At 39.2% G+C, this 27,822-nt stretch overlaps 1 protein-coding gene across 2 annotated transcripts in view; it reads right to left on the reverse strand.

Moving 5' to 3' along the window:
* LOC122782002 (pro-neuregulin-3, membrane-bound isoform) overlaps window positions 1–27,822 on the reverse strand; it is a 389,177-nt gene that overhangs the window by 26,701 nt on the left and 334,654 nt on the right. For both annotated transcript variants that reach the window (XM_044046167.1, XM_044046166.1), the window contains 2 exons: window positions 13,957–13,980; window positions 1,663–1,765 (listed from right to left, as the gene is read on the reverse strand). In XM_044046167.1, coding sequence (XP_043902102.1) covers window positions 1,663–1,765; window positions 13,957–13,980 — 127 coding nt within the window. The remainder of the gene's footprint in view (window positions 1–1,662; window positions 1,766–13,956; window positions 13,981–27,822) is intronic.

Genomic DNA, 27,822 nt, shown 5'->3' on the forward strand with positions numbered 1-27,822 from the left:
ATCGATCACTGAGATGAAATTGCATGTCGCTGCAGCTAATTTACCTGTCAGCGTAGTCATGGGAAAAGTCCCATTTGTCGCATGGGATTTTGGTTGGAAAAGTGGAATCCAGGTGAGACTTGAGGAACATCCAGTGACAGTCCTTGAGCGTGGTGTATGTGTGTTTGTGTATTTTGCTGGTGTGTCCTTTCTTGCGTCCTCTTACCTTAACCTGAACCCAACCTTAACCCTGTAAGCCAAAGCATCGCAGTGACAAATCATCATAACACAACCTCAGCAGCTCTCACCCTGAAACACTGTTTAAGGTCAAAACAGACACTGGCCTAAACCCAAAGACTTCTATAACATGGCTACGTTATATTTCTTCACTCACTGAAGTCTCTTCATCTTCTACCACTTTATCGTCCACACAAGGGTCGTGGGGGTCACCAGTCCATCACAGGGCCACGAAGACTCCAACAACTATTCACTTTCACACATTATATTTTACTACTACTGGTCATTAGCCATGTCTGTGGCTCATGATTTGTATCTGGAAACATGGTCCGATTTAGAACATATCAAGTTCCTGTTTGACATCATGAGAATTTCAACTCCTATTTTGAAGCGTCTAGATTGACGGTTTGGCCGGCGCCATGTTGACGTGTTGCAATCAGAAATACGGAGACATCACCTGTCAAATCATGCTGTGAATCACACTGACGTCCACTCCAATGTGACATGCTTTCCTCGTCTATTTTCCTCTAAATGGGAACGTCATTTACAAAATTGACACCATGTTCTGTAGAGGAACACCTGAAACTAGTAATTGAGATCATTAACTCCTCAAAACTCATTTTCACTGCTGTTAGAAATCAAGTGAGAAGTAGAAGCTCATTTTCCCTGTGACTTCAGTTCAAATTGACTTATTTTTGCAACCCCTGGCGTTTATTCAATATGTTCTTACTTCCAAATTGTCTTTATCCTGCAGAGCGGAGGATGATGTTCACTTTTTATATAATGACTATGGTACAGATACTGTCTTTGATATGAAATGATTTATTGTAGTTCAGTTATTTTTGTTTAAAACTAATGTGACAGGCTTGAGTTGTTAAACAAAAATAATCTGCATATATATGTATATATATATACACACATATATACATATATATATATACAGTACATATATATGTATGTACTGTATATATATCAACTTTGTTCCAGTTGTCATTGCCATAGTGAGTGATATTGCGGCTCTTATTTATTTATCAATATATTTATAGTGAGTAATTATTCTTGTCATATCCAGTGGTTATTATGTGTCTTGATCTATGAGGCCTGGAACACTTTTATCTCCCTCTTTTTATTTTATTTTGTTTCATATAATGTTTAAATATATTGTGTTTTTTATCACATTTGTCACATCTGCTGTCTGGGAGGGTTATGCCTCTGTATAAAAACTGCAAAAGGTATGAGACGAAGGTGAGTTGAAGTTGAACTTTGCTGTCACAAAGGAAGTCACGTCATTCTTCTCAGCAAATGAACTCGGTGAGCGCGATGTCCTCATGACCCAAAGAAATGGATGTGAGTGGGAGTGTCTGTAATTTTGATTTACTGGATTAACAGATTAACTGTGGTTTTGATGTCGGTCGACAGTATACGTTGGTGCGTCAGTCATCTCACTTGTTGCGGCAGTAGAGGGCCATGCACAGGGTTCCCAGAAGGCTGATCGTCATGGCGATGAACGTGATTGACAGCACCTGTCTCTTGTACACCTCTTTGCTCTCTGCGGGGAAACAAAACAGAGGAAGGCGCTTTATTAATACTCGAACAACACACTCACGGGAAATAAAGTCATAGATCAGGTACATATCTGTCAGCATATTGTGTGTGAAACAGTGAGAGACGGAGGAGAACAAACATATGGGGCACCTGTGTGAGTGAATGAAGATCAGCCCAATTCATTTGTGTTGGATTAATGCTGTGCAGAGGATTAAACATAGTTACCCACGTTTACATTCTAACATCATTGTTTCCAGCACCCAAAAAACCCATTCTAAACTCCCAACCAGCTGCCGAGCAACAGCTCTCAGGTCTTTCTTTGTTTTTCTATGTGCCTTGCAGATTCCTTCCTCGGTATACGCGTAATTAATGTTGTGATAAATGGAACCAAATAAAAGTGAAACAGAATAACAACCCATTTACAATACACTTCACCCAGTAGCACCTGGTATTCTTAGTTACCGACTCATTTTTATCAGCTCCACCACATCGAGTAAATGCTACGGCGCAGACACAGAGTGCTTTTGAAATGGATGCCACATGTAGTGGAGCTTGAATACATGGAGACAAGAAGAGTTATGGCGCAAACGGACGTCATTAGTGGAGAAAAATGGAAGCTGTCTTGTTTCCTACAAGTAAATCATAGTTGCCTTCACGCACATTAATAGGTGATCAATCAAGTTTTATTTAGTGAGGCTTAGACCTTGGAAAAGCATGAAGATGACACAAGGTGTTGGGTCTCTACGCTGAGGTAATTGAAACAAATTATTATAGATTTTTTATTTTTTTTTACACTTCAGATGGATTTCAAAAGCCGCTTTAGTGCAAAGAAGATGAAGTTCTTAACCGCTGCTCAGAATATCACTGCTGGGAGCCACACGCTCTTTAGCTCCACAGGAACACAACCAAAACCATCGCGTCTTGCTCAGGGGCCTCCCGACAGAAGCGCTTTACTAATTCATGACCACGTCAAGATTTTCAGACTTGTCTGGGAATTCAAACCAGGGATCTCTTACTACACATGCAGTAATTCACACATATGCTGTGTTTCCATTATGGTACGGTTTGGTTTGGTAAAGCCCTGGCTCAGACAGAGCCGTAAGTAAGACAGCAGTGGTGGACGTCCAGCAGCTCTTTTTTTCCTGCTTGGTTTGTGGTTATTTGTCTCAACACGACACTAAGCTTTGTCTGACTGCGGGCGTTGAAAAGAAAGACAACCAGCTGATTTAAAAATCAAAGTCCAAAAAAACCCCCAAAAACTGGAAACACAAACAGGAAGTGGGCGTCTACTTGTCGAGCATGGAACCAGTAGAAAAATGGCTATTTTGGTACTCTTCCTCATGGAAAACTAAACAAAAATGACATGCCACACTGTACCGAGCCAAACACTTGATGGAAACATGGCTTTATTGGCCCAGTTCAGACCTGGCATTAACATCTGTCCTCAGTAATCTGATCGTAGGAAGGTAGAACTGGTTTCTTGTCACCACATATGATCAGAGTTGGAGTCGGACGCTGCCGATGTGTCTGATGTTAACGTGTCCATCAGAGACAGAGAGGGAGAGAGAGGTTTGAGTGAATCGAAGTGCTATAGCATGAGACAAAATTACACACACATCACATAAAAAGACCAGTGTCAATATTGTGGTGCTGGATGCAAATACATTCATGTATGAGCACTGATGAGACAATGGCAGTTGATGAGGCAGTCGGTCCTTCCTGGGGACCATTTGCATTCATGAACGCTCATTGAAACAACACACTGCATGTCATAGAACTGATTAGTTTATTCTTCTACATCCGCTCTTCGCGGTGTCCCGATTTCTCTCCCTGCATGTCTGAGAGTTGGTCAGGGCCACTGCTGTTTTGATGCCGCTAATCTGCCTGAGTCATCACATTGGCTCATTGGCTGTAATTATATCATTAGAGGGAGCCGGGGGGATGTCCTGTGAGAGCACACGGAGGTTGGCTGCAGGGTCGGCGAAAGCACAGAGCGAGAGATAAAGGAGGAGAGAGAGGGAGGGAGGGATGGGGGGAGATAAACATAAGAAACATGAGGAAGGATGAGCGAGGGAGATGCAGTGGGGAGGCAGGTTGTGGCGACGCATCCCTCTTTTTATCTTCTGTTACAGATTGTGACACAAACAATGAGGGTGTCGATGCGATAGCGCTGCCCCTTTTCCATCATTTCTTTTGATTTATAGTAAAAGAAAAACGACCGTTCTTATCGTTTCCTATGTTTTCATTTTGAATGTCTCATATGATCAAATGAAGGTGCGTCAATTTCAGGGCGCTTTTCCTATACAGACCATAAACTTTAAAATATTAAAGGAGCACTAATCCAGCCAGTTAATACTGTGCTATAACAAAGATGGTAGACTCATAATGAGTCATTATGAGAATGAATGCAGGAACATTTTATTTGCATTGGGTCTGCTATGGATTTTTGAAACCTAGTTTCCCCCAGTTCAAGTTGAGATCATCAAATCACTTCAGCTTGAAAAGCGACACACGCCACGAGTTACAGCTGTTTATAAACATGCTTATTTGCTTTTATTTAAAAATGGTATCACTGCCTTTATCCACGCATGACATGGGATCAACTGAAGTTTGATTAATGGACGGCAAACGGTGCAGGTTAAAGTTATAAAACACAACTATTTTCATATTTCTTATACCCTTAGACAAGGTTGGGGTTCGCGTCCAGGCCTGTCTCTTAGTGATGTGGCGCTCGTGAACGTTTCGTTCAAAATGAACTAATCTTTTATATGACTCGGGAGTAATGAGTCATCTCAGTGAGTGATTCGTTCATTTTCATGCAGTACCTTCCTTCGCCACACGATGGCAGACAGCTGCATAAGCTCAGTCAGCAGGACAGGAAACAGAAATGATTAGTTCAGGAGTGACTCAACTGAGTGGTTCGTTCGTTCATTTTCATGCAGTACCTTCCTTCGCCACATGATGGCAGGCAGCTGCATAAGCTCAGCAGGAAAGGACATTTGTTTATTATAGTTTGTCAGCTGAAGCAAACCATGTTTGTCTTTTTTTACAACGACCACAAGAGGGCTACAGCGCCAACCGCTGTAAAAATGAACGAAATGAACGAAATGACTCAAAAAAAGATTAGTTCAATTTACTGTCCGAGGGTAAAAGATCCGAGTCAGTAAGAAGAGTCGAACTTCCCATGGAGTTTGCACAAAAATAAAACATACAGCACACACAGAGACTGCCCACCTTTGACCTTTTCACGGCCCTCATGACGATGGATGATTGATCAGTATTGATCATGACATAACTGAAACTATCTGTGCCAATCCTGTTCAAGTTAATACAGGAAATTGTCCGTTTAAAGGAAAAAAACCAAGAGCATCAAACCAGACTAAAACCTCTCCCTTGACTGAATCAAATCAAAACTTTTATTGTATTGTGTAAAAAAATGTTTTCATAACAATAACTTCTTCCAATAGAAGTGTTATAAAATCTGAATTATTTAATTGAATTTGGCAGAGTTGTGTCTGAGTGGTGTGCTAATGTAAGGAGAGAGGCTGGAGAAAACAAAGCATTTTCACCCAAGTGCACTTTTCATTTGTGTTACAGAAACGCTCCATTATTTCTACGATTGGCAGAGGTGGAAGAGACGCTGTGCAAAAACAAGACGTAAACATTTAAGAGGATGTTGGGGGTTAGATGGAGGACAGGGACACGGTGTGAGCAAGAATCAGAACATCACAACTAACATATCAGCACACAAAAGCACATACACTGACAGGATGTTGCTCTGAGCAGAATGTTGTTATTTTACTTTACTGTAAATAATGTACAATCTTAAAGTTTTAAATTTTTTCTGCAGAGGAAGATTTACTTTCATTTAATAAAAAGATTAAATACACATACAAAAACACATTTTTTAAATATTTATATTATTAGCAACCTTGATTGAATTGTTTTTATTGTATTATTATTATTTTGTTTTTATTATTATGATTATTATTATTATTTTTTTTAATATTATTATTATTATTATTATTTATCGTACTATTTCACATTTGCATGTTATTTTTTTTAAACCTTGTAAATCATTTTGTTTTGAAAATTGCTATATATACATTTTTTTTATTTATCATTTTCCAACTGTTGCAGCATTCTGGTGAGTTTTCAGAGGACATGTTGATGCGCGTTAACCCTGCAATGTGTTATCATTACTATTATTTATTTGTTTATCTAGCCCACATTCATAGCCAGTAAGTAGTGGTTTTCATCACCTTTAATTCCTCAAAAGTGGTTGAAACAGCATTACTGTACATATCACATATGTAGACATGTAAAGGACATGATTGTTGGTGATCTGTGGCAACAGTACAATACACGATCCTGGTGACTTGGTTGTTTGTACTTTAAGTTAACTGCTTAACATTGAGTGTGGAATAAAGTTCAAGTATAATATAGTAAAACCTTTTTTTTGGTCAAACTCACTAGTAACTAAGATGTTGCAGAGGTCAAACTTGTTCCTTGTTTGCACAAACCCAACACACTCACCTGCTGAATGTGTCAAAATCACATGCACTTTAAACCTCCTGACACTTATTCATGGCAGCATTAAAGCACAACATGATTAATATTTTACACTAAAAGTGGAAGGTGCAGCAGAATAACAGTGTCACTGTGACCTTTTTTTTTTTGTACAAATGCAGTCGTATACACTCAGAGCGTATTCACGGCAGCCATGTTTCCATACAGACGCCTGGAGAGAAATCGATAAGTGATGGAATAAGTGGTGAAATATCCTTGGAGCAGCCTTGTATGCAATAAAGATTAAAGCCTTTAGCTTTTATTGCCTTTAGTGTGCTATTTATGACTCACATTTCTGGACATAACACTGCGTCACATAAAAGCAGCTACGGGGCTCGTACAACACGTATCCTTTAGTATCTCGAGATTACATATCAGAGGAATCATTGACAGTCTGCTACAAATAATCCCTACAACAAACAATCTATTTGTTCTGCCCAAACAGAGATCGCCATGACTATCTACATGGTCAGATACCACTTCAGAAAACAGAGAATGTACACATTTTGTCATACTGCATGAATTTAATGTTATATCCTCTATATATTCAAGTCACTGTTATTGTTATTGTCACTGTGTTCTATGGTGCATAACACCAAAGCTAATTTCTTGTATGTTTAAAGCTACTTGGCAATAAAGTGGATTCAGATTCTCCAGAAGAATTCCCCGCTCTCTGCCAAAAACACACAACTGAACTCCTGCAGTCAGACAGTCAATGACAGACTCACACACACACACACACACACACACACACACACACGCGCACACTGAGACTGGATGACTAAAGTCTTACGTCAGGCACCCGTGGCCTTTGACAGTTTGTTCCTCAGGGGCGCTGACTCTGAGTCTGCACTTGGAAACACTTCAACACAACAGTTTCAACTCCTATCAGATTCGCTTGCAGGAGGATTTAAGATTCTGGTCAAGTTTGTCTCATCGTCTGGTTTTCATAGAATTTAAGGGGTTTTGTCAAATAATCTGCAACTAATTATTCTTTAATTAAAAAAAGGACTTTTTTTTCAGCAGTATTACGACGAGTAAACAAGTGCGAATTTCATTACCTTGGCCTTTATGTTGAGGGTTTATTGACAACACATTGGTATAGACTCAAGGATGACATACAGCATTTGAATGAATGACAGTTAAGGACTAATAGAGTATTTCTTTGGCTGACTGCCTCACAAACAAACACATAAATAGTCCAAACCTTATTTACAGCTAGGCATAAATACCAATTACATTTCAAATGATGTTCTAATTTGCAAAACCAATATCAATCAATCAAAAGTCGACATGTTAAAAAAACAAAACAAATGAATACTCCTCATTATTCTGACATTCTGATGCAAGAGTTTATGGTCTAATCATTAAATCTGCATTGCTATCAATATTACAACAAAGTACAAGATAATGTCATGTAAACACTGTGCACAGTATTATAGTTTAATTAACTTTTGTTGATGGAGTCTAAGCATGAGCCTCCCCTGCCTCTACATTGGGGTCACAAAGCAACAGTTAAGGCTGAAACAAAATAAAAACTGCCTCAGGTCGTGTATCATATTTATAATGATTTTCTATCATGCACTGACACAGTATCTGGTTGTGTTTCCTGACGTATAGTCACAATGTGCTTTAGGATTTAATATTTAACTTTGGCAGGTAATACCATTTATTAAATGATATTAGATCAAAGTATTCAGTCCTGTTTGTCGTGCACTCAAAATTGATTTTTCCCCAGGTTCCTTTTTGCACTTGGTGGACTTACATACAGCAGTATTTCTCTTCTGACTGTAATAGTTTCTTGCAAGAAGCAGATGATGATGATGATGATGATTGCTTACTAAGAGCTCCAGCCATTTTTGTGCTGATAAGACAAGAGGTAATAGCATGAAATCTGAGCAGCGCCGGTTCTTTGTGGTGGACTGGACATTACAATAAGCCACTTTTCAGAAAGTGATGAGCCAAAAGGAGAGAGAGAGGGGCAGGTTTCTGTTAGAAGACAATATCATATATTACATTACCTGCTTGAGTCAAAGGCACTGAGCAAATATGACGGCCATAAGACAGTAACCCCAGACCAGCGTCTGCAGTTACATCATGTGCCTGCTGCCACCTCACAGCCTCCATCACATCTCCACCATTATACTCATTTATACAGCATTTCAGCCTTTGAATAGAATACTCTATGGCTCTGTCCATGGTGCTGAAGTGGGAGACAGATTTGTAGGTTGTACCCCTGTTCTCTCTTTTTCTTGGACACATTTCTCCCTTCCTTCCTTCCTTCCTTCCATGCATCGTTCCTCCTTCCTTCCATGCATCTTTCCCTCTTCCTTCCTTCATCTTCTCCGTTGGTGATTTATGGGAGTTGGCATGCATGATGCATCCTTCTGAATATGCTCACCTGTTATTACATAGATCTTTCTATTCCTTCCTTCCCTCCCTCTCTCCCTTCCTCCTTCAGTGGTGTTTTTTTGGCAGTATGCATCTGTAATGTTGCATCAGTGCCTCCCTCTGGAATTAAACACCCAAACATACATATTTTCCCCTCCTCCCTGCCTTCATTTCATTGTTTTCCTTCCTTCCTGTCTTTCTTCCTTCCTTCATTTTATGGCAGTTGACATCCATAATGTTGTATCACTGCCTCCCTCTGGATTTGATCTTTTATTACATTCATCTCTTCCTTACTTCTTCTTATGGTCAAATTATCATATCCAATTAGTCTAACTCCAATTTGCACATATTTGGTCTGAGAAAGGAAGCTGAAATACTTTGAAAAAAACCTCACACAGATACGGGAGATTTTGTGTTCTGTCTCTGGTTGTTGTCACGAGAAAGCACATCCTTGATTTTTTGTTTTATTTTATATAATCCCCATCTCTCTAACTTAAGATAGCTTGACTTCCTGTTCTGTTTCCACCCCCGTCATTTCCAGATTTGTTACACCTGTGTCTCATTTCCACATTAATCAAATGTACATAAGTGCAGCCCTGCAGTCCATTGTTTCCAGATCATCCTGTTAGTTTATTACATGATTTCTAGCATTAATTATCTTGTGTTCCCTCATGTTTGACCCCATGTGTGTTCATTTCTTTGACTGTGCCTTAAGCCAAGAGAAGTTCGATTGAACTCATGTATACCAACGTCTTCATTTTGCCTATACTCAAAGTTGTTTTGTGCCTGAACGTCTGCATCTTGTGTCCTGCATCTGAGTATTGTCATTATCAGAGATCATACAAACACCAAACAAAAATCACAATCAGAAATACTTCACTGATCCCCGGAGGGAAATAGCTTTCGTTACAAATAACAAATAACAAATAGACTCAGATATTAAAAAAAGGTACACTATAAGAAAATAAAGAAACACAAGAAAAAAAGAATAAAGATTATATACAGGAAACTATATATATATATATATATATATATATATATATATATATATATACATTTGTGTTTTGAAATGTGCAAATTGGTACTGACAACAAATGCAAATGCAGCACAATTATATATACAAAAGCGAAGTGGACATGAATATTGCACAGGGATATTATTTCACAGTGTTTATGGCACAGTAGTATTTGCAGTCATCTGACACACAAAGAGTGGAGCTAAAAACCTGGATTCAAACCTGGATTAAGACCAGTGACTTGGCTGCTCATTTCTGACCTGCAATAACTAAATGAGCAAAGGTGCATTGTGACAATGGATAATTTCAATGAAATTTGAAGTAAAATTAAATTGTAATAGTAGAATTTTTTACAGTTGTACTTATAGGGTAGATTTGTGCCTGTGGGCCTTGTGCATCACTACTGACCATGCTTTGGAAATTCAATCTCGTTATCTGTACAAGACAGACTAGAAAAGATGAAGGTAATGTGTGTGGTGAGATCAGAGAGACAGGATTCTCCAGTGACTGTCTCACAGCACTGAGTGTTAGCCTTCTCCATCCTGCTCTTATTCCAATGGATTTGTTTTTTTGCCCATTTCCACAATGACTACATTAGGTGAGCGGGCCCATTGTTTTCGCTGCATGTAATCGTCTTTCATTTCCCTCTGTGACAAGTGCTCCTCGTTACAGATAAGCTCACATTTACCTGCACTTGTTCAGTGTTCTGCTGCACGGTTTCACAGAGAGACCACATCAGCTCTGCGTGTGCTGGTGTATTTTCATGAGCTTCAAGTTTCGAATCAACATTACTATGCTTTTCAATCTTCAAATCTAGGATTCCTGATGTCTGAGGTAATCACAGACACTAATCTGTTCATTTAAAAAAACTATACCCTTACATTAGCAGACGTGTCTGATTCCAGACCTGACCGCGTTTCAGAGCAATAGTGTTCTGCTGTGCTTGCAGACTCCAGGACTTCACTGCAATCAAGTAAAATCAATTACAGCATGTTGTTACACATGTGTGCTTTATTTCATTTCTGGGAGACGAAATACTAATCTGTTTGGAATGAATTAATCTAATTCAAAAAACCTATTCACAGAAAATGAAAAAGATGATTCAAAACAGGAAAAAAAAAACCTTCTCTCTGTTTATTCACGTATTCTCTTTGACATTGAGCGGTAGAGAATTGTCCACATGCAAAATCTCAATGACAGCTTTTTTTCCATTTTAGAGTATGTGCAAAGACATACACACAAATGTATTCACCCAGCACCCTTTCATCTTCGCTCGGGTTTGCAAAACTGTCTCCTCTCAGCGCAAACACACCTTGAACCCTTTGGATGGAAGATGAAAATCAACATGACTTAAAATCCATCCCGTCTCAAAAAAGGAAGGAAAAAAAAGAAAAACATGCTGTAACACTTTGCTCCTACATCGATTTACAACCAGGTGGAACAGTTTCCAGTCAGAGTTCAGTGATCTCTGATGGAAAGCAAATATTGATGCCCTCATAACTGACTGACTGACTGGATACAGGGAAATTGTGTCCTCTTTCACCAAGCAATCCAAAACACATAACAAAAGAAGAAACCATGAACCGAGGATTTTTAAATATATTCACTATAATAAAACCTCTGGGTGGGAACATTCTGGGTGGACAGATCTTAACCTTGACACGCTGCTATTTTAAACCCAGAAACACTGTCTGTGTCAGCAGACAGGGCAGTGTTTTCTAAATGAATGTAGAATACAGTCTGCAATTGATTATAGAATTACTCTGCACACGGATATCAGGTCAGCTGACTCTGTATTTCCTCTATAGTCTATATAGTTGTATGTTTTATTTATCTTTTAATGCAATTGATATCATTCTTTTGACTTCACCTGATTTTTTTTTTTCTTTCTGCCACCACTGACACTTAAATCTGATTAATCTGGATTTTTGAAAAGCACAATTCTTGTGGGACACGGCTGCTGCTATTTTATCAACAATGTTGTCTGTGGTGAAAAGTTTCCAGGAAGTTTCCAGTTATTGAGTATGTTTTATTTATTTTATATAAAAAAAAAAATTGGGAGTGTGTGATAACATTTGCAGCCATAGTTGAGTTCGTCCTTGTTGTCACTAAATGTTTACGTGAAGAGTACGTACGTACAATACAAGCAATGGTAATATTTTAGTTCATTGTACTTGATTTTAATGGTTGCACAAACAAAATAGTACTTATCAGGTAAAACCCACTTAATACAGGCATTTTATTTAACATAACTATGTTTAATGTGCGTTTAACAAGTTTAAATACTCTGAGCGTTATAGAAAAATATATATATTTGGGATAAAAAGCCAATTGGGGCTTATATCACTGACTTTGAGTAATAATTTCAACATTCTTCTTTGGTTCTCTTCCAAATAATTTTGGCTAATTTGGTTGACATTAACTTATCATGTCATAATCTTGACATTATCATTAAAAAGTAGCTGTATCAAAACTGATGCATGTGTCATTTAAAAGCTCAGATGCTATCACAGCTCTCTTGAGCAGTGACATCATTTATCCACGCCAAGTCCTTCAAGGAACCACTTTAAGTAAGTAAGTAAGTAAGTTTATTTATATAGCACTATTCACAGATGAATGTCACACAAGTGCTGTACACTCATAAATAAATGAGAAGACTTACTACACACAGTTGTAATAAACCAATTTAAATCAAGCCTAAGTAAAGGCATGTGTACATGTTTTCTGATGCTCTGATGTTGCAGTGGAGCAAATTCAATATTCACAACCAACACCTGCAGCCTTCAAAATGAGGTGTTTTTGTCCACAAGAACCAATTCTGTACAATATATATTTATTTTTTTGTATTAACGATGAAAAAAGATCTCAAGTGGATTAGCATTTGGATGGAGTGGATCCCTTTTTTTTTTTCCCCCTAGAGAATGAGCTTCCACAGAGATTGACAAACCTGTGCTGAGTGTGGGATGTGCTTATCTATTTGTGCTCTGCTTAACACAAAGCCGGGGAGCACATTGGCAGGACTGGAGACGTTAGCGTGGCAAAGAAAATGTAGCAGCCTGAACAATGTTGCACGGGCACAAAACCTCTCAGCGAATATAAATGGGAAAAAAACCTGCGAGATAGCTCCTCGGAAAAGATCATCTGTCACTGCCAAGTTTGCATAGTCTCAGCAAGTTTTTTTAGAAAAAGAGAAGACGAAAAAAAAAGCTTTTGTTCATTTGACTCTGCATCTGCAGCAGTGATGCGGCAAAGAAATGAGAATGGCATTGTGTGTTCCGGTGAAATTGTTTACTTTGAGAATGAAAAGGGCGCGAGTGCCAAACCAGGGAAAGGGATGTTTTCCAAGATCCATTGCTTTACCAAACAGTCCATGTGGAAAAGACCCAGATTCTTCCAACTGAGAGAGAGACTGAGGGGTTTTGGCTAACAACAAGCTTCTGTCTCGTTAACTATTGCTCGTGATCTGTGATACCTTTAGCAGAGCCAAAACCAGGAGAGAGCAGCTTTGGTGACGAGGAAGAGCCGCAGGCGTCTACCCTGCACAGCCTCGCACGGGCATGTGCACGGGAAACAAGCCAACATCCGACACACTGTCTCACACAAGAATCTTATAAAGTCCCAAAAGTAAAAAGTAAAGATTTGAGAAGCATGCTTTTGAACATGTGCCATACATGTGCACACATATGCGTGTACTAATGAGGACTGCCTTTGGAAAAGGTGCCAGGAGCATAAAAAAAAAAAAAACCCTCACTCACTGAACCCTGCTTTCTTCTCCGTTCTCACTGTTTCCAAGGAGACTGCAGTACATTGGTATTCTGAGGGGACACTTCATAAGCAATTGAGGGAAAAAAAAAGGAAGCGAGCGAGCATATGAGAAAGAAAGAAAGCATAAAAGAAGGAGATGGTGCAGAAAACAAATGTGTAGACAGTGTAGAGAGATAAAGGCAATGGCTTAATATGTAAAAGAAATGCCGCGCAGCACGTGCAGACGACGAGGCTGATGGCGTCTGAGAATGTTAATGTAAATTTGATTTGTATTTTCCACTTCAATTCATACAAATGTGTCTTATGAGATTAAGCACATCCCGATCTGACATTTGCTGGGTGTCATTAATGACGCTCGCGCCGTGTGTGCGCGATGGCACGGCGCAACGCTGAGGCCGGCATGATGTTCATGGTGGTGACTCACGCAAATGTAAAGACAAGAAAAGCTGCCTTACCCATAAACTCGATGCCCAGGTGATCTGTTGGTTCAGATAGGCAGGGGTGAGGGGGAGAGGGGGGGGAGAGAGAGAGACAGAGAGGGAATACAGTTATTATTATTATCATTATTATTATTATTATTATTATCAAGAATAGTGTGCGTTAGCATTCCGTCACATTTCATTGTCAGATCATTCCTGACTTGTTTGCTCATGTACGTTGCAGTGTACGCTAATGTTACAAGACACACACACGTATGCACACACACATACAGGCACATGCTGTGCATGTAAGGACACTGTGATTATATTTCCTTGGCTTAAAGGACCATTCTGTAACATTTAGGAGGAGTTTACTGATAGAACACTTATATAAAGTATTTATATTTAGTTTTATGTGTATACACACTTCAAAATAAGCCATGTTTCTACAGCTGTCTGCAATGACAACCCAGCCAGAGTTTTTGCTTGGGGTCCACAAAGTCCCCAAAGTTTTAAACACTTGTTTATCTTTTTTTTTAATAAGCCTGTCGCTCTACGATGTGTTTTTATATGAGGGATCATCCAATGTGCGTGTCTCTTATTAAATATGATAGCGGTGACATGAAAGCTGGGATAGGCAGCAGATAATCAATAATAACCTTTTAGCATCATGCAAATAATGAAAGTAACATGACCGCTGCACCTCTAGGCTCATGGTGATGGTGACCATCACAAGGTGCTCCTATTGGCTGTTCCACTAAACAGCTGCATGTACACATCCCACTGGAAACACAGCAAAGCAACCTCAAACAAAGTTGCTTTAAAACGTATCCGTATGGACGAGAGAGATATTCTGGGTCATCTGTCACATATGAAGCATTGGGGGTCTTTTCGTGTTCATGTGGGTGTAACTGGAGCAGGAGGTGGAGTCACAAGCGGGACAATCAGGTCGTTTTCACACCTTTTAGTCCACTAGACTCGTACGATCGGGGACTGGGTTCAGTTGGGGGTTGCAACATTCAGCCAGTCCGAGTTTGCTTTCACATTTTAGCGAAACAAACCGAACCTTTTGAAAAACATATTCCCCTCCTCGCCTGAGGCGGCGCTGCAGCAAGAATTACTGAAGGAGAAGACGAGACAAACAACGAACGAAGAAAACTCACTCATCTGTTGGTTAATGCAGGACAACTTCTGTTTCCTCCACATCAGAGCAAAACATGGAGCTGCATCACATCCTATCGTTTTATGTGAACATACGACACATATACGCCATTTCTCCCGCCTATCGCTCTACACGCGCGTGTGTTTTGGTTGTGTTTACCCACAATGTCCAGCCATGCCCTGCATTCTAGTCCCCTTCCTGCATTTGGTTTACTTGAATCAAACTGAGACCTAGTTCTGTTGCACATAAGCACAAACTAGGATTCGATTTCGACTGGCTGGTGTGAACGCACCCTCAGATGCAGGAAGTAAAGAAAAAGAGCGTTGGTTTACTTGGTACACGGGCAGGCAATCGGGCATCAACATAACCAAGCAAAGGTCAGAATCAAAGAGAAGAATTACACTCGAGACTAAAACAAACGCTAGAACATTCTGGAGAAATAGCAGAAGAACTGGCAGAGACTGAATATTGAGGGAAGGCTTATGTACTGCAGGTGTGACTGAGTGAACGTAATGAGGGTGGGCCATGTCATCATAACTGGTGGGTGTGGAATCATGACAGAAAGTAATCTGATCCGCATCCAGAGAAGAATAGTTAGTATTCAGAGACATAATGACATTTTTTGGTGTGTCATTTTTCCAGCCAGACCTACAGAACAGAGAGGAGAGGTGAGCTTTCTCTGGGTTTCTGGTGTTACAGGAAACATCTAAGACATGCACCATTAACCCTTGTATTGAAATGGAGGACAAATCCATGACTATAAAGATTAAGAAATAGCTTTGCTGTGGGGATTCATTTTCTCCACTATTTCCATTCGCTATAGTTATCCAATACATGCTGGGGCAATCGGTGGAAGTGCACTCTTATGTATTTACTTCATAAAGCACTAAAAGCTGCTCTATTCACACATCACATCTTCAATCAGTGTTTTCACATGTCTATCATATGCTGCCGGCACAGCCATCAACAAGTGTGACATATAGACAACCTGCTCCACTGCAGCGGGGCAGTCTGCAGCCCCCGCCCCATGTTGCAATATCAGCATTGATAGACAGGAAAAGGAACAAATTAAGATTAAATCTGAGTTCAGCTATCAAGAGCTGATGGCCATTGCTACTATTAACTTCCCAGGCTTGCTAGGCTGAGAAAAATCCTCCTCAGAGTGAGAGGAAGTGCTGCTGTCTGTCGCGTCAGCACACAGACGGTGACTTTATCTCCTGAGTGGTCCTGGCCTACATCTCAGAGTGGGTGAGCTGGTCTGTATGATGTGAAAAAAGCTTTGTCCAATCTGGCCCCAATCTTATCAGGCAATGTTAGCACTGATGTAAGCGGATCATTTTTCACTTTACAAGCGACCCACAGACCCCTCGCCCTCTCTCTCTCTCTCGCACGTGCGCACGCTTTCCTCTGTGATTTCTTCCTTCAAAAATGCCTGTGATGTGTGATGATGGTAAAAGATGAACACATGAATGCTTTATTTCCGACCATGCAAAAACCTCAGCGGGAGCAGAGTTTACATTGTTAGCTGAACTTGATAATTGCATTATACGCCGCATTAACCCAATGCCACAATGTCTGATCATTTCCCCCCAAAAACCCATTCATGAAACTAATTAACACGTCATTTTCTTTCATTTGTCATTTTGACAAAACCTCTATTTTATTGCCAATAATTTTAATTATAATTGACAATAAATAAATGAACAAATCCAATGAAAACACAACGTACATGAAAATATAGATTTTGAAAGAACGTTTTGTTATCTGTGTAACTGCCAGATTTAATAGCAGGTCTGACCCTAATGACCTCTGTAGGAGCAAAATAAAACACCAGTGTGATCTGTCCTTTTGAAACGCTGCAGTTTCGAAGCCCTCTGGGTAGAGAGCTATAAGCGCTGGTACTGCCAGGGTTAGCAACTCAATTTCCCATGGAGCTCAATGAGTAGAGCCTAGCACTAAAGCTGCCAAGGTTAGGGATTTCATTTTCTGTGCAGTTCGGTGGGGAGGGCATATATCAGCAGCAGCACTGTCAGGATATGAGCTTCAGTTCCATCGGGGCCACCTATATTCAAGATGTATGCACTGCAGCTACTGTAAACCACATTAGATGGAAGGGAAGTGTCATATGTTAAAGACGCTCTGTGAGAACTGATGACCACTGGTGCGCCAGATGACCGAGAGATTACGCTGAAAATGTCACATCTGAATCAGCCTGGATGCATGAAAGCAACACAACGTGCGACTTCAACCTTCAAATAATGTCTCCAAGATTGTTTTGATGGTAACAGGGTGGATGTCACCTGTCAAAGCCTGAGCAGGTCTGCATCATCTGCATTGGCACTTTGGAACTTCCATAAAAAGAACTACAATATTCTACTGTATAACATCCGTGCTCTCTATCCTAGCTGGGACACGGAAGCAAAGAAAGAGACAAAGTCACACAAGTGTCACGGCAGAGGCAGCACAAAAAAACAAACAATAACACAAACTCAAATACATTAGAGTTTGCTGGATATAAGTGAACAATTGAATTGTGAATAAACTGGCTGTACCATCTTTATCAGTAAAGCCAGTATCTCAATGTGACGTTTTCTTCATCTCTGAAGACATTCTATTAATAATTTTGGAGTAAATTATTGTTTTTTCTTCTTATGAAAATGGTAGATTAATTTTCATAAAAAAAAAATCTTGTTTTGGTGGAGGCACAAAATGAGTACAAGTAATGAGAAATTTCAGGCTTAATGGTGTTGAACTTTCAGGTGAACGATAGGCTTTCGCAGGCCACATATTATTTAGTATTTCACTTTCGGCTGTAGTAGAAGTATGGATCATTTACCACCACAGAAATCCGCAGAACCATATCCCAAAATGCATGCAAGACCACGGTTTCCAAAATGAAGTCAGGCTGTATTTGTAGCAAATCATCTAGAATGAAAATGTGCAATCATAACAGCATGAGCAGCACGAGCAAATATACAGCCTCAAGCAAGACCTGCGCTACATGCAGAGAATACACACGCAGTGGCAGAAGACAATGGTCACGTTTTGTGAATTTCATTTCACTGAAGCTCTGACAAACTGTATAAGTTGCATGTTGATGTTGTTAGCTGAAGTGATACTCAATTTATTCAATCCATTAACCAATCCAATCCGGTAATAAGTCATGTTCATTCATTTTCATTTAGCTGTAAAGTTATTCATAATCCTGTAAACACACACACAGACACAAACACACACACACTGATTGGATGCTGGTTCAAGGACCTGAACAAACAACACCTGATCACAAGGCGTCCCGTACTTTTCAATAGTCTAACCATACTTAAGTTACCGTGCAGAAATATGGGGGAACAATTATAAGGATCATACATAATGCTGCACATCTGGATCATACTCACTCACTATTTCTTCAGTCGAAATAATTCAAGTTTAGAGACCTTGTTAAATAATCAATTAAGGAATTTAACTCCTCGTAAATGTCCACTCACTTTCCTACTTACCCCTGATACTACTCTATATTAGAGTGTAATTTTATCTTTTTTTACTTTTTATTTTTTGGTAATTTTTCTTACTATTGTATTTTATTTTATTTTATTTTATTTTATTTTATTTTATTTTATTTTATTTTATTTTATTTTATTTTTATTTTTATTATCATTTTTATTCTATTCTCATTTTCTTAACTGAGCCGTTGTGAATGTGTGTTTCCCCCCTGGGGGAGGAATAAAGTCATTCAATTCAATTCAACTCAATTCATTTGCAATTTGCAATCGGACAACCAGGAAATGTTTCTGTATTCCAATCTGTGGGGTGAGACTGTGGAACAGTTTGGATGTGGCGTTAAAGCAGTGTCCAAACATCCAACAGTTTAAAACCTGGTATACATTTTCAGGTGCATACAAGTGACAGGGATGGAGAAGGGGTGTACGATGTGACAGGTGTTCACACTGTGTGTTACTGTTTACGCATTTTATTTATTAGTGTTTATCAAAACTTGGTCCTTTGGTTTCTATAAATGGGAATAACAATGATTGCATATATGCATATATATATATATATATATATATATATATATATATATATATATACATATATATATATGTATAGATATATTCTTTTCTGCCATTTCTGCACATTGAAAGTAACATAAAGTCCATTAAAATGTTTTGATCCAACCTATGTGTGTGTTTGAGTGTCTGCAGCCTGATGCTGAGGCAGGTGTGTGTGGACCTACACAGTGGATGAGTGATCACCTGACCTCCAATAGGACAAACACCCTGCTGATTACCAGACTGCAGTCATACTGTAAGAATCATATATCACCGCAAATACATGATGATGCTTTTAAAATTGCCATGTGGTTTAATTTGGGTTAATCTGGAAAAATCCCGACAAGCAGCTGGTTATGTTTTAATTATGGGTGATTAGGTTTGAGACTGCTTCGAAAAAGAATTATAACTAAGACGTGGAACATGGACATTGTTCGCAGAGGCAGCTGGGTGTCTGATCTGTAGTAAAGACTGTGACCACAGCTGGGGTTCATTGCTGTGTTTGAAAAGAGAACACAAAACAAAGTATTTACTGAGCACATATATTTCCAGAGTCAGGAAACAAAAGAACAAACAGAAGATCCTGCCACCGGCCTAATTTGCACTGATCTCAGTTATTGCAGGGTTATAGTGCTAGATCTTCATCAAATGGGCCTGCAGTGAGTCTGAGAGGGGGTGGGCGTGGCTCTTTTGGCAGTTTCTACCCTAATCCTGTACATTTCCCATCCAAACCCACTGAAAGACGGCACTGCACACACTGGCGCCTTTCCATTATACAGTTGGTATCACGCACGTCTTATTACTTCATACTAGTGTGGGCAGGAGCATCCTAACATGGCTGCGTGAGACTGCCAGGACATCTATACGTGACACCAGGCAAAGCTGTTCCTTTAAAGCTCCTGTAATACTTCCTGCATGATCGGACTCCGTCTGACACAGTCAAACACTGAGGGCTTGTGATTCGGCTCACGATCCCCAGCTTTCGCCAGTGCCGCTGCTAAATAAGTCATACTCCTCTGTTAAATAGTGAGATTTTCGAAAATGACAAGTTTCAACAACTGCATCTTAAAAAAAAAAGGGTGTCTGCGTTTTCTTTGTGTGCTGCACTCGAGAAGACGCTCCGCTTACATCAATTCTCCTGTGTCATGTCTGATGTTTGTTGTTGGGTCCCAAATTATAACGCAACACACACACACACACGCCTCATCTCTTGCACTTCCTGCTGTCAGATCAAAAATAATATTCTACAGATGGGCATGAAGGAGAGATTGCATCATGTTCACAGCTCAGACTGAGTGATAGCTTCACTCTCCACGTGTGCAGAACACAGAGGACGCCACATGCTATTTGCAATTAGCGCACGGCACTCTTTAGAGCGTAGGATATGAATTCATATTCTGACAGATGGCGCCTGCACCAGAGAAGGCAAACTAAATGATGGCACTGCTGAACCTTGATGAAATTCAGTACTGGATAAGTCAAACAATGATGTGATGCAACAGAGAGCCTGGGTTTCTCACCGTTGCTCTGCCTTACACAGTATTGTGTTGTTTACAAGGGTTTGTAGGTGCATGAATTAATTGGTATCACAGCTTGATTTGTGCAGTGGAGTTATTGGAAATGGAACAGGAGGAACTGTTGTTATCGTTATCGGGACCGGCAGTTTTTCTGTTTAGTTTAATAATTTTAATTAAATGTGACTTTGCTTAATATCAGGGGTGTCAAACTGAAACGACCTGGGGGCCAATGAGCATAGAAAAAACCCCCAAAAACAACTGTTCAGTAACAGGTGGACAATATGAGGGTACCAATTGTAACACAGTATCCCACCATGATATCACAATTTAAAGATTCATGATGATATCTCACAGGTTTTCAAAGTAAAAGTGTTTGTTTTGATGTGGAATGATGTATACTTTACAAAAATAATAATAATAATAAGATAAATAATAATAAAACACTGTAATTAAAACACAGAACAAGCTTATATGTGACAATTACAACTGAATCTTTTTTAGTTTTATATTCTGTCTATACTGTGTCACCTCACTGGCAGCTGTGCCTCAGCCACACAGGGTGTGTTTAAAGGAAGTGGACGTTGCGGGCCACACTTTCATTATAACATGATAGTGACATGTAATCGATTTGGCCCATGGGCCACCACTTTGACACCTCTGGGTTAAATGGACACTCTAAAATTGATTCCATCCACAGTGTAATCCAAGCCCAAATAAATGGGAGGGTTGTGTCAGGAAAATTTGTTTCACACCCGACTAATGACGCTGTAAAACTTCTGCCTCAAAGTTTGCACCCTTCAGATTAAATATATTCATCTCCCCTTTAAAAAACTACCATTTCCAAACATTTTCCAAAGGGATAAAACAAAGAAGTGCAAGCTTGTGAGAGTGAGAGTGGGAGAATGGTCCTGCAGCACGCGACAGTCTGACAAATTAGCGCGTGTGCAGAAACAACCTGCAAACTATTTATTTGCTGGATGCCAGCCACGGTTAGTTAAGTCTGGACGTCTTCTTTAACTGACCTCTTTTATCATTTATTCATTTGTTGTCGTTCCACTGTATCCCTCGTCTTTGCCTGCAGCAGTTGCTATAGCAACTAGAGACCATCTTGCTTTGGAATCACACCAGCAGCAATGGTGTTCTCAATTCCAACTGATGAGTGAGTACTCTGTGGTAATTACTGCATGATTACATTAGTATGCTGTGTCGTCATTACTTTATTATTACACAGGTGCTTAGCAATCGTAGGTTAGCCAACACCTGTCTGTGAACTCGCTCTACAGAAGGACCACAAACGACCACATTTACACACACGCACAAACATTTAAAACCATTATATACTATCATTACACTATCATTAGTGCTAACATGACTGTGTTTCTGCTTTGAGTTGGTTATATTCCACCAATCAAACACTAACTTCCAACCTTTAAAATACTGCAGTTTATTAAAAAAAAAAAAACCTTCTAAATATTAAGTTCAAGTTAAAATCAAATTAAATCAGACATGGCAAATAAAATCATCTTTATTATAAACTATTGTTTTAATCTTATATCCTCACATTAAAACTCAAAGTTTAAGGTTTTTTTTTAAAAAAAGGAAAAAAGTTTCTTTCTTTTTTCTGTTTTAATCTTAATAATTTATTTAGATGAAGATTGAAATTTTGTAGTATCATTAAAAATGTGCAAGTTCAAGTGGAGATATAAATAAACCAGACACAGCAAGGATGTTAGAAATAGATTGCTCAAGTGGAATTTTAATTTTTTTTAATTTTTCTTTGTTAATCTTAATCTTTTGTCTTTCAATAGGAAAGAGGAAAATAGGAGATTAAGATTAAGTAAAACAATATTAAAAACTACTATTACTAGTAGTAGTAGTTTTCTTTTAAACTATTTAAAAATATATATTATATCTTATGTCCACACGTTAAAATTTAAGGTTTTAAAGCTTTTTGTTTCTTTTTTTTCCCCCTTTAAAACCATATCTAGCCACATCCTCACGTTATGCCCATTCAGTTACTAAGAAACAGGAGAATGCACAATCCATTAGACACACACACACACACAGATGTATACCCTTATTTGTGTGTGTGTGTTTGTGTCTATAAGAAAATGGCGTCTTCACCTCTATTTGACAGTAACCTCACATTATTTCCCGCTCGCTGCACTGCATTAAAGCAAAGTGACATGAAATGAGTCAGAGAAGTCCGACCACATGAGGCTACTTTTCACTGACTTTGCTTTTATTTGGAGTTATTGGGTCACTTTCTGCGCAGCACAAAGGGCAACGTTTACATTAGCAATGTTTCCTGGGAGTCTTGACGTTAAATGGACAGGAATGGGATTCATAAATACAACTGCTTTTGAAAGCTGGAGGAAAAAAAACAAACAAATACCCATGTCCAGTGTGTTAATGGTGCTGTCATTATCATCATCATCCACACTGAGAAGTAAAGGAATACATATTCAGAGACAACATCTGACTCACTGTGGGAGCGAGTGAACTGTCAGTCATGATCAGGGTCTCATCACTGAGAACATTTCTTCCCTTCTGGCCATTTGTACAAACCCCACGCTCACAAATGATATTCAATCAATGGCCTCATTCCACAAAAACCTTGAACGTCATCTTTTCACTTTTTAATGTGATGCATCATCAGTTTGCAGTGAGTTATTTTTTTGACTTGATGTGCATACAGTACTTTTTTTGTACTTTATCTTGTGCTAGTTTCCTATCAGTATGCAGAGAACATCCATTGAACGGGAGGAGTTGGCTTCTTTCAGCTGCAGGTGACAGGTGAAGGTGGAGCGAGTATCAGCCTTGTTTATTGGTGTCGAAGTGATTTGAAACTCAGAATGAGTGCGACTTAGTTAGATCTCATCTCGTCTCCTATAAATGATGTCACTATTTGTCCTACTGGAATCAACAGCATGTATTTATGCAAATCTGAAACGGTGAACCTGTTCAATACTTTTCCTCTGCCTTTGACCTCTGGCATCAACAATGTCACTTTCTACTCCTGGATATTTTCTCCTTTGTTGGACCATCTTCTGTGGTTGTGTGTGTGTGTGTGTGTGAAAGTCCCAGTAGATCAACAGGTTCTGAAGCACCAACAACACCATGCTCAGATTCATCCACGTCTACACGAGTGGCTGCCATTTGATCAGCTGATTCGTTTGCGCTAACGAGCCGTTTAACAGGTAAAACCTAGTAAATCTGCCATGAGTGTGTATCAAGCTCGATTCCCACCCCTCCAAAGTGTGACAGCATCTGTGCCGTGTTAAAAGAAGAGCCTAGCAACAGAGGATGAGACGACAGAGGGTGAGACAGCCACTCAACACACAACAAGTAAAGCCACTGCACACATTTAGTTTGTTTCAATGTGTAGGCAAAGGGGGCGCTGTTATTTTATTGTTGCTGTTTGAATTCAAAGTAGAACTTAGCAATTAAATAAATACTACTTTGGAACACCCGCCCTCTCACTGTCAGAACCACAGAATCATTTATTTCCTTTTAAGAACTCCTAAAAACACATTTTCACAGATTAGCATGCTAAGCTTAAAACTGAAGTGAGTTACTTTTGAATATAAAAACAATATCCATTTAATTCAAACCATTGAATTAGTTCACACAACTCTCCTTGTGTTTCTCACTATAGCAGTGTTTAGATTTTGTGTTGCCTGCAAACAGGAAGTACAGGAAGTAACGTTGAGCTGCAAACAGGTTGGAGTGTAACTGGAAACGCAAAGAAGCTCCAACAGAAAGTTTCAGAAATGAATTCTACTGACAAACGTAAAATAAAACCAAACATTGTTTGGCAGTTTGACAGGATAAATGCTCCTTTGCCCCACCCTCTCCTGCTCTGCCGCTGTATACACACAAGCACTTCCTCAGGTCAGGTCTGATAGTATTGCTTGACAAGCCTGTTTTCAGATGGATGCAACACAGAAATAATGTTACACAATTTCTGTTCACGATGACCAAACTGAGGCATAATAATATCAACAACATGAATCACACAAAGTTGCACACTGCAGCTTAAATATTAATTCAAGTTCTGTTTATTCCAGTTTCTCTAATTTGTTAGAATAATCATTTTCCCCCCCTCTAATTTGTTTTAAAGTAATCTTTGCAAACAGTTTATTTTTCCATATATTGTGCAGCACTTTGTAACCATGGTTTTGAAACGTGCTATAAATAAAGCTTCACTTGCTTACCCCTAATTAAAATGGTCAAACAGTGCTTGGATCTAAACTCTACTCCAGCCTGAGCATCTGTGTGACGTCTCAGTGACCAGATCTGCTAGTGACTGACCTTTCCTTGCACCCTCGTCACCCGTTTTGTCCGTCCGTCCCAATATGACTTCAGGACTCAAAGTTTGAGAAAAGATTTCTGGGGGGAATTGGAATATTCTGTCAGCTTCTAGGCTAAGTCAAATGATCTGTCAAACAGATTATTTTTTATTTTGAAGTGAAGTATTTTATGCCCATTAGCCACCATGTTAACTGCAGCGCCCTAATCACTTTGTGATACATCATTACGCATCACGACATTTTTGCGATTTTTCATTAAAGTCATCAAATGAAGCAATTTTCCCATGAAACTGTGAAAACGAAACTAAGCCGATCATTTTAGCTTAAACTAACTAAACCCTACATGACAACAGAAACCTAGATCCATTGTGATAACGCATTAAAGCACCCTCTGCAACAGGAGTGACACAGTGGTAACTGCAGGACTCTAAAGAAGACAGCTGGTGTTTAGATGTAGCGGTGCAAGGTCAGCCAGTGAATCACTGAAGCCTCTGAGGTTCTCACAAAAAAAAAAACCAAAAAAAAAACAGGAGGCATGAGAGAGACAGTGCTCACCAACAGGCTTTTCAAGGATGAATAAATAAGAACGACAGAGAGGCAGGGAAGAGAGATATCAGAAAGAGAGTTTTGGTCAGGATAATTCTGGAAAGTTCTGGTTAGCGATAAGGCAGAATTTAGTCAGAAAAGCCTGCAGGCCTTTCAGTACCGAGAGAGAAGGAAGGAGGAGAGAGTGAAAAGACAGCTTGATGGAGACATTCAGAGGGTAAAGCAATTATTCAGCAGGGCAGTGCACATATTCACCGGTTCCACAGATTTTGGACATTTCAAGGTAAACCAAGTAAACTTGCTGGAAAGAGAGAATTCATCATCTACAAGCTGACGTTGGTTTGCAACCTAAAAATACCTAAATAGCGTAAATGGGTTGAGTTAGAGCAGCCATGAGACACACGCTCTGTCTGTTTCGTCCGCTCAAGGCTGCTGTAGGAACACTGCGGCGCAAGGCGGCTGCCTCCCATAAGCAAGGCTTTTTGTCCAAATTCCATATAAAAGGTTTACTTTAAGGCGACGAAGACCAAACCGTTACTGTTTCAAAACGTATAAAAAAGACATAGAAAATTCAATTTCTGGTCACATGCAAAGGAGGAATAACAAATATATTGTTTTTTTAAGATGGAGCTGCTGGGCAGGAGGAAAAGAAGAAGACCACAGTGAAGGATGTTGTTAAGGAGGACGTGAGGACAGTTGGACAAGATGGAGAACGGAGAAGCTGAAAGAAGAAGAAGATCTGCCAGGAAATGTTGAAATCTGTGTTTTGTTTCAACTTTTTTGGTTCAAACTCGTCAATGTGATGTTAAAACTGATTGCAAAGTGTAATGGTGACAGTTTTTTGCTGAAGGATGGCTTACCAAATTACAATACAAATGAACTCTGTCATTCTGTATTTCAAACGCTGCAGATAAAAGATGTTTATCAAATATCTACAAACTGATGTGTCCTTTTGAGGTGCAGCTTCAGAAAGTGAAATGAAATTACTGTCATCACTTACAAGCTTGTTAAATAACAAGGTTTACCCACGTCTGTGTTATATCATATGATATGTCCATGTAAATGCATTTAAAAGTAAAATGCATTTACTTTTCCTGTCAAACATCAACACATCATCCCACAAAACAGCTTTTTTTTCTTCTTTTTTTTAACATCACTGGTTTCATCCAAGCCTCTAACAACCTGCCCAATATGGTCTTGGCAGAAAATGAGCAGGACTTTTATGACAGGGGCCTTGGATGCTGAACCAACACCTCTTCCTTCTCTCCTCTGTGATCCATTACTTCATAATGGCATCATAAGAAAACGTACATGTTGACATTGAGGGTTATGCTTGATTTCCAGCTTAAATGGGTCGTTTGGTTGCTTTTTTTACACTGATTAAATGACTCTTTCCGTGGGCTTAGATGCCCAGTATGACACTGGTATATTAAAGAAAGGTAATATGGGGACAGCTGGATTTATTTTTTTATATCTCCAACCATAAAGGACCAGTTTTCCTCTCAGTGCAGTGCAATTTAAAACTTGCCATGCAACCTGAGCAGTGATCCTTGATCAGTTCTCTTGTTCTTGGAGGATTAATGACTGTGAGTCCTGGACTGGAGCCACATCTCGGTGGAGGAAAAAGCAAAGTAGTGTGGCCTATAATATACCCAGATGACGGGTACCCAGTCCTCACTCAGGGTGAGCTGAAGAGTTTGAAATATATGGAAGGGAAGGATATGTGACAGAGGAGTAGAACTGGTCATGACTGGAACAGTCCTGGTACAGATGTGCTGCTGTCTCTTGCCTTTTTGCAGCCTTTGTAAACCACACACTGTACTGAACCAAAGTCCATAGAAAAAAAAATCTGTGGTTTGAGCTCACAGGGACACAGGGTTTGCTGGTCTACTGCTGTTTTTTTGGCGGTGAATTACAAAATAAGCATTTCAAATGCAAAAATAACAAAATAATACATTTTAACTAAATTGTCTGTGATTTCATTTTCTTTTATTTAAATATTTTCTGGCTTCTTTCCTCCTCTTTGACACTAAAACATATCAGATTCACATTTTTTCACCATTTTATATTAGCAATAACTAAATGATTGATGGAGGAATATTAATTACAGTTAGTTAAAGCCCTCATATTAACCATAATACAATACATATGTATGTCAAAATGCTGATAGTATAACTTATTTGTTAATATAGCATTAATACATTAAATTGCAACCTTTTTAATGTAGCACACGCTCACAAGATGAAACATACACCAATCGTTCTCTTCATACACCCATTTGAAGTCATTTTGATTGAATGAGTTGCAGGAAGTAA

The sequence above is a fragment of the Solea senegalensis genome, linkage group LG15 (genome assembly GCF_019176455.1).
Source record: "Solea senegalensis isolate Sse05_10M linkage group LG15, IFAPA_SoseM_1, whole genome shotgun sequence".
Taxonomy (NCBI): domain Eukaryota; kingdom Metazoa; phylum Chordata; class Actinopteri; order Pleuronectiformes; family Soleidae; genus Solea; species Solea senegalensis.